This window comes from Pseudophryne corroboree, chromosome 11, assembly GCF_028390025.1.
Source record: "Pseudophryne corroboree isolate aPseCor3 chromosome 11, aPseCor3.hap2, whole genome shotgun sequence".
NCBI lineage: Eukaryota > Metazoa > Chordata > Amphibia > Anura > Myobatrachidae > Pseudophryne > Pseudophryne corroboree.
The window spans coordinates 315,845,671-315,861,878 of record NC_086454.1 but is presented as its reverse complement, the minus strand read 5'-3'; the positions used below and the strand labels follow the sequence as shown (position 1 = coordinate 315,861,878).

At 40.4% G+C, this 16,208-nt stretch overlaps 1 protein-coding gene and 1 long non-coding RNA gene across 6 annotated transcripts in view; one reads left to right on the top strand and one right to left on the bottom strand.

The window, feature by feature from the left end:
- ZNF469 (zinc finger protein 469) overlaps positions 1-15,229 on the top strand; it is a 304,203-nt gene extending 288,974 nt beyond the window's left edge. For both annotated transcript variants that reach the window (XM_063945654.1, XM_063945655.1), the window contains exon 2: positions 72-15,229. In XM_063945654.1, coding sequence (XP_063801724.1) covers positions 274-12,438 — 12,165 coding nt within the window. In that variant the 5' untranslated portion in view covers positions 72-273 and the 3' untranslated portion in view covers positions 12,439-15,229. The remainder of the gene's footprint in view (positions 1-71) is intronic.
- The window catches only part of LOC134969593 (uncharacterized), a 640,552-nt gene that overhangs the window by 493,810 nt on the left and 130,534 nt on the right, over positions 1-16,208 (bottom strand). The window lies entirely within an intron of this gene.

Here is a 16,208-nt window from a genome sequence, read left to right as displayed (position 1 = left end):
ATGTTTCAAAGTTTGCAAACACATTATGTGAATCTGATTTCCCACTAATTTTTATTTGTCTTTTTTTGTAGGTATATCCTGGATATACCAGAAGGAATAATCGCTGAACTGGAGTCTTAACAGCAAGAATGAGAAAGACAACAATGGGACTGTTGAAATAATCTCCTATCAGGTTTCTCAAAGAATGACAAGCCACGATCAATATGTGAGGAAAATGAGCAAAGAAAAGGTGGCTGGTAAGCCAAGTGCCACCTACCTCTTCTGAGTGGTACCATGACGGGAGAGACAAAACATGCGTATGCTATCAATGCTAAAGCACCAACCTCCAAGGAGAAGGACTCTGATTTTGAACGGTTCAGCAACAAGGATGCAGCAGAAACTAAATCAACTGGGGGGTCTGATAGCTCTCAAAGTGCCTTAATTGCAGAGAAAGCAACTCAATTAAATGGTAGGGAAAAAGAGACACATAGTCAAAGGGAAGCTGTTATAAGACCTCAACAAGCCGGGAAAATTGACTTCAAATCACTTCACAACAGGCCTAAGTTTTCCAGTGAGGCTACGTGGACTAATGGCAAAAGTGGCCCACTGTCTCCAACAGGAAAAAGTAGGGGAAAAGACAAAAATAAGAGGTCTGTGAAAGGCGATCGCAATCAGCAACAGCTTTACAGGCTCAGTATTAGCAGCTCAAGATCCAACCCTACCATTGGAATTGCTTACCCTCAGCAAAAAGTGACACAGCCTAAAAAAGTAGAAGTCAATCAAGGACCAGTCTCTGGAAGCTATCGCTTTCATGTGCCAAGTATTCCTGAGAGGGAGGCAGAACTCCATCAAGAAGACCTCAACTTCAACAGGTCTCTCCAGGAGCCCACCTCCAGCCTTACCTCCACAAACTATACCTCACAAGCAGCTCCTGCTTCCAGGATTCAGCATGGGTTAAAGATCCAGCCGGGCAACCTTCATGATACTGCCAACGCTAATGGACAGTTGCATTACTTGGATTTCCAACCTAATGGAAACACATGGCATCCCTCAGATAAACACTTTCCAGGTGCCAGTGGATATGCCATCTCAAGTCAAAAGCTATGTCCTTTTCCTGAGGGCAACAAATCTGACACACATGGTTTTGTACCTGTGCCATTTCAGTATCCATTCCCGTTATTACAGGACCCCACTGGGAATTCTTTTTGCAACAATGGGAACAATCAGGACTTTGTTGATGTTGCACTGGCTACAAACCAGGTAGCTCACAATACCTTCTTTTTCCAGTCCACATCGAGAGAAGGACCCGAGGATCAACAGGGTAATGGATCCTACAATACTGTTCTGCCAGACGGCCGGACTTATGGGTTACCTTCTCAGCAGGCTCCTTTCTTACATAACCAGCCGACAAACCCTTGTTACACGGGGATGAATGAACACTCGGCTGATCATAGTGGTGCTATTACTTCATCTGGTGCTTTGCCTTCCTCTGGTGCTATAGAACAAACCCAAAGCACTTTTCAAGAAAACCAATCAGTTTTTAATCCTAGTGAATTCAGTTTACATACTAACAGTGTGCCAGCATTGATCAATAAAAGGCAACAGCCACCTAAAGACTTTGTACACAATCAGAGACTCCTGGCTCCAGGGAATACATTACAAAGGAGTATACCACAGACTTCTCTAAACAAAGTTCAGTTTCCCAACAAAGTCTATAACAGTGTAAGCACAGGGTCTGTGCCTTTTGAGAAAAACCTTTCTAGAATACCTCAGACTTGGGATGCAGGAAGCAACGGTTTTCCATCTCTGGACCAAAACTCTGTGTCATACCCTAATACTTCTGGAAACGTACTACCCTATCAATGCCAGCCAAGCGACCACAGACAGGCACTGAAAAACACGAGGATGCCTTGGCAGCAGGGTCATCTTACTTCTGCAGCTGCAAGCCAAAATAGCATGGAGCTGTCAAGGCATGTTGGAAACCAAAAACTTCCATATTCCCTCAGTAATCAAGACTGGCAAAACACCAACTTGATGCCAAAAATTTCACCAACTTATCATGCAAAGAAACACTTAATGGTGGAAGGCAGTTCTACACAAAGGACTGACACAGCCAGACAAAGCTACAGCTCAAATGATGATATATTGTACGACAGTGTGAAGGAAACAAATTCTCAGATGAGTGATTCAAGAACTAAAGGCATTTTATACGGCATGAGCCAACCCATCCAACAATCACGGAACAATTCCAACCAGCCTGTGCCACTCTCTGGAAATACCTTTGTAGCTGAATCCCCCTGTGAGTCACCTCTTCCTTCCCCTGCCAATAATCCTGTCTCTGGCAGTACCTGCTCTTCTCTTTCACCAATGTCCAGTAGTCCTGTGAATCCAAGTTCAGATGAGAACCAAGTGCCTCCCACACTCATATCTTCTCCATATTTTCACCAGCCATGTCACCCAACAGAAAAGTCCTTCCATCCACCCGATTCGTTAAGTTCTGGTTCCCTTCTGTATCACTCGGAACCTACAAAAAACTTTAGTTTCATTCCAGATGCTTCTAAGGAGAAACAAACATTCAAAAATCTACATGAAAATCAATACCAAAAATTAGCTAATGAGCCCAGCAAAGGTGGTCTTGAAAATTTTGAGAGTAAACCACCACCTCCCTATTCTTCCCACCACTTTCTTGCCAGCTCACTCAGCAGTGCCAACTTAGACCAGCTTGATGTTCTTCTAACCTGCAAACAGTGTGATCAGAATTTTAATAATTTATCTTCTTTCCTGGAGCACAGACAGTATTGTAACTTAAATCCAACACTCCAGAATGAGATGAAGGATTCTATACAGGGTGGAGACATAAGGAAGTCTGTTGCTGACCCCTTTAAGACATCCCAACCTGTACCAGTATTATCCCATCCCAAAGGACAAATGGAATTTCATCCGCATCTAGGTGGTTTTAACAAAGATTATATCCTGGACAGTGATGCTAAAGGAGATACCAAAGAAGATCCTACAAAGGGTAATATTTTCAACAATTTAATACCAAATCTGCTGTCTTTCACTGCTTGTGACACTTTGGAAATGGATGATGCTAAACTAGACAGTTTAATAATTGAAGCACTGAATGGCCTGGAGTTTCAGGTGGACAACCCTGAGATAGACAGCACCTTTATTGATGTATTTGTAGATGATGATCTTACAGCTCCTAAGACTACTGTATGCAGCCAACCGCACAAGGTGAAAGAGCCTACAGATACCAAAAAAACAGTAAATACAGAGGCAAAACAAGCTCAGCATAACCAAGCATCATATGCATACGAGGATAACTATGGAACAGAAGCATCCTATTTCCACAGGAACACAATAAAAATGCGAAATCAACATAAAACGACAGAAGTAGGAACTGCCCACCGATTCTCTGTGAACACTGAGGCTAACGTTAAACAGATGACAGCTACAGAGTCTGAAGAATGTGAACAGCAAAAAACAGGTGAGATTCAAAAATGTATACCACCACCGGAGAAAAAGAAAATTGGCCTAAGTAAAAATGATTTTGAATATCCAGATGAAAAAGAATATTACGATTCACAACAAGGGACAACGATGAGAAGTGATCCTCAAGATTTTTCCGTCATAGATACCCCAAAAACCCGAAGGTCAGGTTTGCAGAAAAAGAAGCCCCACAATGGGACCTGGAGTAAAGAACTTATACACAAAATTGTACAGCAGAAAAATAAGCTTCACAAGCTGCACGTAAAAAGTAATAAAAATGTGCAGCTTTCCTTGGTGACCGAAAGACTTTTCCCTCCAACCAAAAGTCATCTCTTTGGTGAATATGACTACATTTCAGATTCCGATGAAGAAGTTGTTGCTACTACAATGCCAGGAAAAATGCCAAATGGCAGGCTGAAGTACAGCTTTAATCGGGACCTGCAAGCAAGAGGTGGCAGGACAAAAGTAAAGGAACCTGTGTGGCGGATGGGGGAAGCAACAAGATTCCAGCTGCAAAGCAAAGATTTGAGGAACACAAATAAAGAGACCTCAAATAGAATTCGGAGAAGAAGCAGCCAGTCTTCAAACAGTAGTGACCAAAGCACAAGTATTTCAAGTGAAATAGGATCGAGTCCAAAAAGTACTGAGCGGACTGATTCTGAAAATGAGCATGAGAATGTGCTAAGGTGCAAAAGCTTTGCTACACGTACTCAGAAAGCTGAGAGAAATGTGATAAAACCTCTTTACAGAGAATATCTGTCTGAAAAACAAATACATCCAGATTTCTCCAAAGGATCCAAAAGGTTTGGGTCAGCTAAATTCCTGCTTGCAAGTTCCAAAGTATACCCATCAAAGACAAATGGTGCTCCATGTTATGGAGAAAGAGAGACATTAAGACAAAGCACTGATTCTATGGAGGAGAACTCTATAAAACCATCTAACCCACATTGCTTCAACAATGCTGGAGAAGAGGACACACTGAGCACTTACCAAAAGGCAATAGAACCAAGCACCTTATCACAAGATAATTATACACCTGATCTAATACTAGACATAGAAAGTGTGCCCCAACAACTTTCAACTTTTCATGCTAACAATACAAATTACCAAGAGAAGCCACTCAACTCTCCTTCATGTGCACCAGGCATTCCTAACACAAACGTAAATCCAGTTTATTCTGATAATAGTGTAAAATACTTAAACGAAGCACTGTGCAATGGCCACAAAGACTATGCAATGAACATGTCTTGCTACGGTGGAGACTCAACAGCAAATAAACTGCCACAGCGAAACCACAAATCTTACAGCACTGAATTCCAACAATTTACTGACCCCAAAGATATGCCTGGTTTATATGGGAATGTTGGCTCTACTAACGTGGAAGAGCTATATGCAAACCAAAGCAATTCCAGCAACATGAACTCTTATGAGAATAAATGTTCAAATGTGACATCATATCCTTCTGATAACAATGATAAAGGTTCATCAGCTCTTTCATTTGACTCCTCTTCTATATTTGCAGAGCTACCAATATCTGACTTTGAATCCCCATTGTACAACAGTATAACACCTTCAAAAGATAACTACGTGGAATATGACCAGTCTAGCAAATCAACTAATTTTGAACATCCATTTCCTGAGTTTTTACAAGAGAAAAGTTGGAATATTATAGGGGAAGGTGCACAAATATCAAATAATGTGCCCCCATTTCAAGTGATAGAAAATAAAGCCACAGAGAAATATGCCAAACACATGCCCGTTTCATCTGAACAAATGACAATAAATATGTCACAAGTCATGCAAGATTATAATGTACCATTTATTAACAACATGTCAGAGGATGAGCTAGAAATTAAAAGGCTGGTGACAGAATTGGAAAATCAACTTCAAACTAGCAAAGCTCAGAAAGACAAAACTTCCCAAACTTTGTCCACTCATCAGATTACCTCAGAACTCACAGATTCTTCACTCACGTTCCCATCGATGGAAGATAATACAGCTGAAAGTTGCAGAAAGGATGCATATTTTAATGAAAATCCCAACTATCACAATGACATAGAGCATTCTATGCAGCCTGTTAAAGTAGATCACCTTCAGGATACTCAACCACTTATAAAAGTTGATCATTGCTGCGAAAGTCTTGAGAGATCTTGGACTTGTTCAGTACAATTTGACACTTTTACTTCAGGCATTAAATGTCCCAAACAGCCCAACAACCTGGAACCCTTTACTCCCACAGACAACTGTACCCAGTATCAGTCAGCTGTGAGCAATGTGTGTCTAATAGAACAACTGGAGACTTTGAATAATAACCCCAGCGCCCCCTCTGTCATACCAGATGGTTGCGCAACGAACCTCACAAGTCAAGTGGAGTCTCAAACCTATTCTAACCCTGAGCTCTTGAGGGAGACACTGGTCACTTCTGAAACGCTACTTTCTGAAATGCAAGAAAATAAAGAGAAGTCTGAAAAAGAAATAAAACAAAGTGATGCTGAAAATCAAACCAATAAACAGCAAAACCTGGAAGATCAATTTGATGATCCGCCTGAGCTGGAACCTTTTCAAAGTATCTCAGAATTGAACTCTGAATATGTTTTGCACGATGATGATGATGCACCAGTGTTAAATATCACTAAAACAATAGAGCATAGCAATAGTGTCACTGAAGATCCTCCATGCAACCAATCACTAAAATCTACAATTTCAGACACTGAAACAGATTTGGAATATTGCGAAAGACAAGTAATGTTGAATGATAAAGAATGTTTACAGAAGGATGATAACAAGAATGAAAAAGACAGTGTACTCCTCGACATGCCAGTTTTAGTGAAGGAAGAGAGTGCGAAACCTGAAAAGGCTACCATTGATGAACATTCTGCAGAAAACCCATTGCAACAGCTCCAACTGTTCGTGGCAAGAACAGCCAAAAACAACGAGGTAGAGATGCTTATGCCATGCTTCCCAATGCTGCTGGCTGCTTCTGGAGCTGCCGACACCAAGCCAGAAACAGAAAGCGATTCTTCACATACTGTAGAGAGTACATTAACTTCAAAAGTGGAACCAGATATTACAGCAAAGGTACTAGAGCTGAAAGAAATACCCCAGCTATCAGAATCCTGCACGCAGTCTGCGGGGGCCGAACACCTAGACACCAATTCTGAAATGCTCTTGGAATCAATGAGCAATGAAGTGCACAGTGATGACAAACAGACAAACCATTTAGAAAATGAATGTTCAGGGCTGAATGCAATTAATATAGACAGAGGCAGAATCAGAACTGACCACGATAATCTGCCTTCTGAAAGCAGAGTCGCTTATAAACTGATGCAAGGGCTAGTGGAGAATAAAGAAATAAGTAACTATTGTGAAAGTGATGGGAACAGATCTTCATCATCTATAAAAAAAAGAAAATCTATCGGCTACAGCCATGCATTTCATAATGAAACATACACAGCTGGTTCAACGGTCACACCTAAGGAGCTCAATGTTCAGGAGCTTCCACCTGATAAATCCGATGATGGTTCTTCATTTCCAGGTGCCTTAGCGATTGAGATAGCACAAATGTCCAAAAACTCAGAAGATCAGGAGATGCAAGACATCAACAATGACGTTTCTGTTTTTGCCAGTCCAGAGACCCATCAGCAGCACATAGATATACTGAAAGAAACAGAACTATTTTTGGGAATTGATAACATAAAAGAGATCTCTGTGCTGAGTCAAGACAAAGGTGGTGCCTTGGACAAGTCTACCGCTCACTTTCCCTTGCATGCTAATAATAATAATAATAATAATAATAATAATAATAATAATAATAAAGTCCTATGTGAAAGCAACAGTAAATATGAAACACAGCTTCATGATCTCAACATGCCTACAGCACATTCAATGTTGAGTTTTGATTTGCTCCCTCATGTATCATTGAAAGAATCGTCACCATGTCATAAATTTTTATTCACAACAGATGATGATTTACTTTCAATAGAAAGAGAAGTGTTATCAAAAATTACCCAGAAATGTCCTAGTGAAGTTAGAAATGTTCGAGAAGCAGAACTGGTAGAACATCCAGTGGAAGAGAAACATGTGAAACTTCATAAAGACAAAAGCTTGACATCATCCTTGGAAGCCAGCCAAAAGCTGGTGGAAGAAAATAATTTGGTGACACCAACTGTTGAGGGCAAGCTAACTCCATGTTTCTCCTCAGAAATAGTTTGTGCACATTACAAAGATCAACATGTGGAATCTGTTGCAGACATCATCCTTGAGTGTCAATCAATTCCAACAAAGGAAAACTATCACATTTATGCTGGAGAAAGCAATCATAATTTTCGAGCTATCCAAACTGAACTTTTCCCTGAAACCACACAAACTCCAGTAGAGTCTTCATTATGTGGTCAAAAGGAAGAGGCCCTTAAGTGTGATTGGAACAACACACAAGACGGCTCCAACGTGGAACATTTATTTCCAATTGGAGAGGATGGGTCATCCACAATGGTGTGTGACCTGATGGAGATTGCAGATCCAGGGTTTGTTAATTTTCATGGTCACCAAAAAACTGCAGAAAATACTTTACATTTAGTGAACGATTTCAACAGCACAACAGAAGCTAATGTTTCCAATGCAGAGTCTGGGAAGAGATCAACCAATGACATGCACTCGGTTATAGATGGAGTACTGCGAATCCTAGAAGACGACAAGAGCAAAGAAATACTGCAAAGCATTGGAATGTCCCTGAAAAGTAGTCCAATCAAAGAAAAGAAATCAGTTGGGTTATCACTAACATGTGATATATGTTCAGTATCTTTTCGATCAAAGCCAGGCCTAACAAGGCACAAGGCTGTTAAGCACAATGGGTCACTGAAATCCAACAAAGGTGGTATAAGCGATAAACCTTTCAATGTGAAAAATAAATTATGTGAAAGGAATTGCATTAATGATAGCCAAGAAACCGCTCATTCTGACACATCGCAAAATATAATTGGAAATCTTCTAAACCCAGACTGTAATCTTCAATCCAATTTTCTAATTCCAGATGGAGAAAAGAGACCTTTGCCTGCAAAAACCAAAGGTGAAAAGAGAACCAATGGACAGTTTGATGACACTGGTTCTGTAGAAGTAGCTTGCAAAAAGAAGACATATGGCAAAATGAAAAAAAGAAAGGTGAAGCTTACTGACAGATCACTAGATTCCCAAGGTCCACCAGATGACATTCTAAACATCCTAAAAACCAATATTCTAAAGGCAATTGGGCAGTCAAACAGCTTTAACCCGTCTGAAGAAAAGATAAACTGGGAAGAGTCTTCAGATAAAGACATTGCACAGAAAGAGACTGGCTTGGAAAATGTGGACATAGAAACATATTCCGCTGCTATTTGTATTGATGAGGATGAGAAGCTAGTGAGTGACGTTTTAGATTTGGAAATGAATGGAGGTAGTTTACTTCATGAACAAACCTGGACAAAAAGCTTTAATGAGCATGTTGAACACATTATAAATGATTGCGAAATTCAGCCTGAAGATTGCTTACTGTCCAAAGATCACACTTTGTTAACTACAGGGGAGAAACACTTACAGGTTGCAGAAGCTGCAAAAGTTCAAAAAGATGTTCATGTGTCGAACTTATCTAAGGAAAGCGTGACTGACCTTCAGGCCCTCTTTGATGATGAGAACACATTTTCCCAACTGTTTCCAGGAGATGATCATTTAATAAGGAGAAAGTGCACTAGAGTTTATGGGAAAAAAAGCAAAAAACAAACACAGAGTTTTGACGCAGACTTAAAACATGCAGACGTAGCTGAGCACTACCACCCCTCTCAAATGAAGTATACCAGTGACCACAGGAGCATATCAGTGAATTCTGTCTTAGGGGACAGTAACAATTCTTCTGTTCAAACAGAACATTTTACGCAGTATGATCAGGTTAGTTCTCAAAAGGAAACTATAGATGGTGAGGAGGACAAAATGCTCTCCTTCATAAGCCCCGCTCAAGCAGAAGACACAAATGTACCTTTGCTCATTGGGGGAACTCAAGATGACAAAGATAGCGATGATAATGCCTACAAGCCATGTGGACAATCTTTAGAGCTGCCTGGAGATATTGGCTCAGGCCATAGAGACCCAGAGGCAGAACAGGCTCACTGCAAAATCAACAATGAATCGGGTCTTCCTGAATTTCCGACGATTGATATGAAGATGCTTAGTGCAAAGTTTGATATGAGAGAACTGTCTTTCTTCAGTGCTTGTGGAGATGATTCTGACCAATCCGATTTAGAGACTCCAGATGAGATCCCACATCTGGCGGGACAACGTAAGAAGCACATCAAAAACAAACTAGATGACAGAAGGCAGATGAGAAAACGCAACAATGCTAAGATTAAAACAAAGGACAAGCAGTACAAATGCAAAGTGTGTTTTCAGTGGTTTCTGACATTGGGAGAACTAGATTTTCATAAGCTTACACATAACCCTTCACCTCCCCCTACCTGCTACATGTGTGTTCAGCGCAAGTTCAGTTCTAGAGAACAGTTACGAGACCATCTAAAAGAAAAGCATGCAAAAAATAAAGCAGGTCTCTGGATTTGTGGGATGTGCCTCAAAGAAATCTCTGATGTTTGGATGTATAATGAGCACTTAAGAGAGCATGTGACCCAGTTTGCTAGGAAAGGCCAAGCTCAGAAATCGGTGATGGGTATCCCAGGCTGCTTTGGAGAAGACAGTATGGTGAGGACATTCCTGAGTACCTTTATATACCGAACCCCTGGAAAGTTAGCAAAAACTTCCGAGGCTGATGATAAAAGCCCAGTGAGTAAAAAAACTGAGCAAAAGGAGCACAAAGATGAAGATGAAGTGGTTAGTGAGAAAGAAGCGGATAGCAGTGTTCATGTTGTAATACCTGCTCCTAACCAAGTAAAGCTTTCAGTCAGCCCTTCATTGGACAGTTCTCAAAGGAATGACATTATCCACAAAAATGCAGCTATGCATCCCCACTGCAAAGATCCCTCTAGAGATTGCCACCATTGTGGGAAGCAGTTCCCCAAACCATTCAAACTCCAAAGGCACCTTGTCGTTCATAGTTTGCAAAAAATGTACCTGTGCCACAGATGTCCCAATTCATATCAGGAGGTGCAGGAGTTGAGAAGTCATCTTAATGACGAGCACCAAGTAGCAGAGAAGTCTGAAATCAAGCACACCACACTCTATGCGTGTGAGCTTTGTGCCGATGTTATGCACGTGATAAAGAAGTCCTTTATCTGCAGCACGTGCAACTACACGTTTTCCAAAAAAGAACAGTATGACAGACACATGGAAAAGCATTTGCTTGGTGGCAGTATGACATTCAAATTTAGAGGTGTAACCAGACCAACAAATTCTGGAAAGGAGATAAAGGAAAAAGTAAGAGATTCCTCAACATATGATAGCATGCCACCCTCCAAAAAGTATAAGACCTCAAATTATGCTGACACAACTGCTAATGTAGCTGGTATTCACCATGGGGATCTACCTCACTGCCCAAAGCTCTCTCCTGGTGTGCTGTTCAATGAAGAGATTGAGGTAAATCTGAGAAATGAACATGAAAATGCAGTGAAACTAGAGGAGATATTGATGGATGCTCCAGAACTTCAGGCTGAAGGAACGGAAGAGCAGAGTGTGTGGAGTGCAGAGGCATGTCCTTGTTCTCCTAAACTTTGTGTGGTGGAAGTAAAAGAGAAGGAAGATAATGAGACAGCCAGTGAGACATTGTCCATGTTAGATTGTGAAATGACAATGTCTTTTGTTGGTGCAACAAAAAATAGTCACTTTGCAGAAAATAACACTGAAATTGTCAAAATTACAGAAATGTCAACACATGAACCACCAATAGGTAAACAAGTGAATGAGACAGAGCAAACACCACATATACAAGCGTCTTGCATCCTAGAAGACAAAAATCTCTTGCACATCACATTAGAAGAGCCAATAGAGATGCATACAGCTGCTAAAATGACATCACCCTCAAAGATTACATCTAAAGAGCATGAATGCCAATCACATAAAGTCGTGATGGAAGGAAGAGTGGACACAAGGTCAGTGCTATTAGATGGGACAGGACAAGTCCCCCCAATGCCCCCCAAAGAAAAGTCTCATGTGACTGATACCAATATTCTAGTTAAAGACATCAAGGGTTTGAAAAAGAATAAGTCATTTGGTCAACTGAATGGTAGGACGGCAGCACAAAGAAATGTTACAGCTGCTAATGGTGAAGACGCGGTGAAGTCCTCTACACCAAGATTAAAAGCTGCATGCTCTCTGGCAAGGGATAACAGTGTATGTACTTTGAAAGAGACAACTACAAGCCAACAAAAGTTGTCCAAAAAAGAACTGACTGGTAGCATATCGAAAAATAAAACTGATTTTAAAAGCACAGACAAAATGTCAGCATTGATGCCTCCAAAACAACACCAAAGGAAGCGCAAAGACCACAAAGTATCTGGTCATAAGGCAAACACAGCATCACAGGAGAACTTGGCTGGAGAAGTAAAGAAAAAAACAGGAAAACTGTCAGTGGCTGGGAGGAGTGAATCTTCTTGTAATGTAAAGAAGCCAGATTGGGTAAACAGCCTCTCGGACACTAAAGATGAGGCTCTGGGCAGTCGGCTTTACCCTAAGCCACATACTGGAGGGATCAGTGGCCAGTTCAAAAAGGTTGTGTTGGACACATATAACCAAAAGAAAGGCAACTCCCAGTCTAGCAACGGGGAGTACAAATGCAAAAAGACTGTTCATACAAAAACTTTGCAACCGTTCACTACAAAAAGTTCTGCTTTATCTCAGAACAGCCCCTCACACAAACGTAAAATGGGGCACAACACAAAACCCACTGAGCCAACAAATTACAGGACCGCTGAATCACAGAACAATTTACTAAGCCAACTTTTTGGACAGAAATTAACTAGTTTTAAAATTCCTTTACGAAGGGATATAGCAGAATGAGATTAGGTGATCTCTGTCCTTTGCTGAGAAAAGACAATCCAGTAACAAAAGACTGAATGAAAAGTGGTCAAACATGTTTGTTTTTTTAAATAAAAAATAAAAAAAACTATTTCATCACCCACCCCATTAAGCTTGCCAAACTTGCACTGCCACCTATGTAAAATAGTTCCCTTTGTGCTGTAATCTAAGTCAATGAATCTGATTTGTTATGCAAATGTTGCCATGTTCATATGTACTTTGATTTTACAGAACCAATATTTTAGCTGCTTTGGACAAAAATGATAGTCAAAAGCTTTCTTTTTCTACTACTGTATATAATTTCTTTTTATATGTTTATATTTTTTTCTTCAGAATGAGGAGTTGAGGTTACAGGTTAAAAATTAAACCTGTACTCTTCCATTTAAAAAAAAAAAAAAATAATTTAAAGTACACAATATTTAATCTTTCTATAATTTCAAGCCAAGATTTTGGTGAATACATATTAAATTATTCACAATTTTTTTTTAAATGCACAACGCTGTAAGCAATCATTTTGACAACATTTTAGGTGTCTTTATGGTGCACCAAGTCATGATGACAGATTTTAATACATACGGAAATATCATATGCACATAAACATTTATGGATGGGCCAGAATGTGTACAATACTGTATTAAACTCCAGATGCATTTAAAAAAGTAATTGTGCTTAAATATTTACATTTTAAATATAGTTTATTATTCTAAGGCGAAAGAATCCTAGTTTTTATGGAGCAGTATGATACCCCAGTTTGCTCCATGGCACTGTTAAACACTACCCCTTAAAACTTTCATTCTGGAAGAACAGCCTTAATGTCGCTAAATATTGTTGTACTGGCACCAAGCAGATAGAATTATACATTAAACTGGACCTGAAACTTAAGGGCCCCATACACTAGAACGATAATGCCCAATTTCATCCAACTTCGGGCATTCGGGCCGATATATCGGGTGAAATCGGGCATTTTGGAGGTGTATCCGATCCGATGCGCGTTCCCGTGAGGGTCGGATCGGCTCCCCTTGATCGTTAGTGCTACACTCGTGATACGTTGGTTCCCGCAGGCATGGCTGGGATCGCATAAGATATATCACATATGTACCAAATCGTATGGAATCATATGGAACCTTCAAGGGAAATCGCCTCCGACTTCAGCCTCAGACATATTGTTGTAGTGTATGAGGCCCTTTACACACTGTGTAGACAGACATTTTGTAGGTTGAGTCAATACTCATTGGAATGCAGCTTATATAGTAGTGATGGCGATAGCACTAGTTTGTATTGAATTGATAACGCTGGATACTTGTCCAGCCCTCGCAACGCCTGACTCCCCTGTGATCGAATAATGGGTACATTTTAATATTATTTGGTCCAAAATCAGTGTACACTGTACTAGATTATAGACTATCCAAACACACTGTATCAATGTTGTGTAAGAAATTTTGCATAGGTTGCTGGTTATATGCTAGTATCAGAAAGGATTGTTTATATGGGCAACATGTGACATTTGTACCTTAAACAGGACCACCATGTATCAAGACAACTTTCTCTAATGTACAAATTGACACCCAGGATTTATTGATGGAAAAGTAACTTTATTTAAATGTTGCTAAGAGCAGGGGCAGGCCAGTCATGTTCCTGCACTAGTGGGTCTCATGTGGCTCACAGACACTGGAGGGGGCATGGCCTGTCAAAAATAAGATGACTCATTCATTGGTTTTTACGCGCCCTCTTGCAACTTTTATTACATGCATTGCATTATCTTTCTGGTTCCCTTTGGTGCTTTTCAGCCAGGTATTTATATTATCGGGTGGTGTATTTTTACTGCCCTGATATACTGTGTTGGATACAGGACAGTGAAAATAAACTACTGTGCTCATGAAATACACACACACAGATGAAGAATTGTTAAGTAGCCTAATAAACGTTGCTTGTTACGTTGAAATGAACATGTCACTCTTCTATAAAATATTGTTTGATACATCATGAGGTTTAAAAATATACTTCATACAGTGTAATGTTCTATTTATCTCATTTCTGTGACCACTGTAAAATAAACAGCATCAGTATTTTGCTACCCTGTTATTGCATAATAATCATGAGAATTTCCCTTCATAGCACCTGGTAACAGAAACTATGCTGCGGACTCTTTCTGAAGCACAGTAGTGTCCCTACTTTTGAAGGACTTTGGTGCGCTTTTTTATTAATATCAAATGCTTGACAATCTTACTGTAACACAGCCAGAAAATAATGCTTAATGAAACCCATGGTGCTATTTGTTCATAGTTCAAGTAATGTGAAAATAAACCCAGAAATGTTCATTGTCCAGTGCCGGAACAGTGTTAAAATCACTCTACCCTCTATCCAGTTTATATATGCCTGTATGCAGATTTATCTTTTATATAAATATATAGGGAGAGAGAAATGTAAACTCAGGTGCAATGGGCAGTCACCCTGGTTCAGCTGTAAACCTCTAACAGACATAGGCGTTGTAAAGCACTGATGTAGCTTGTGAGACCAGAGTATGCTTACTGCACAGACTCCTGAGGGACATACGAACACTTTGCAAGGCTTTAACTTGTTAATATGTATCATTAAAATGCATTGTATTGTATAAAAAAAAATTCTAGTTATTTCGTGCAATGACTAATTCAAAAGATTTTATTTTGATATTTGTGTCCACAAAAAGCAGAAAGAGCATATGCCTTTTTATATTGTAATTTTGTATGACTAAAAATGCCTCTTTATATTGTTGTTAAATAAAATATGATATGAAGCCAACGGCTGGTTATTTCCAAATGAGGACACAGGGTAACAGAAGAATTTATTAGAAAGCAGCTTTCCAATGCAAAAAATGGAGGACTTACCATGGTTAAATCTCTTTCTGCGAGGTACACTGGATTCCACAGGGAATAACATTGGGGTGTAAAGTTGGATCTTGATCCGAGGCACCAACAGGCTAAAAGCTTTGACTGTTCACAGGATGCACCGCACCGCCTCCTTTATAACCCCGCCTCCGTGCACAGGAGCTCAGTTTTGCTAACCAGTCCAATGCAGTAGCAGGTAACGAGACGGTAGATGTTAGTCACATAGAACCACCTTCTCACAACAGGGACCAGCAGCTAATGCCATAAAAACCCAAAGAAGCTAAGTGCGTCAGGGCGGGAATCCAGTGTACCTCACAGAAAGAGATTTAACCATGGTAAGTCTTACCATAAATCTCCTTTTCTGCAGCGGGGTACACTGGGATTCCACAGGGAATAACATCGGGGATGTACTAAAGCAGTTCCTAATTCTTTAGACGCAGGGAAGGTTAGCGAGGCTTTCTTACTGTCTGTGAAAAAGGCCTCCTCAACCTGCTCAGGAGGTGTGTCAGAAATATGTAACACATCCCACATGGCCTCAATCATCAACTGCACCCCCATAGCAAGTGATGCCGTCCCCCTCGACACATCACCGTCTGAGGTGTCAGAATCGGTATCCGTGTCATCCTGCATAATTTGGTAAAGAGCACGTTTGTGAGAATGTACCGCAGGGGGCCCCAAGGGAGCAGTATCGGACCATACTGCCATAGAGGATTGCAATACCTGAGTAGCATGCTCAGTCCTTGCAACCCTTTCAGAAATCTGAGAAATTGCCCCCCTAAGAGAGGCTAATCACTCCGGTTCTCTAGCTGGGATCTGCGCTACAACAGTGCAATCCTGATTACATGGGATGGGATCTTCCTGAGAAGATAAATCCTCTGCAGCATATGA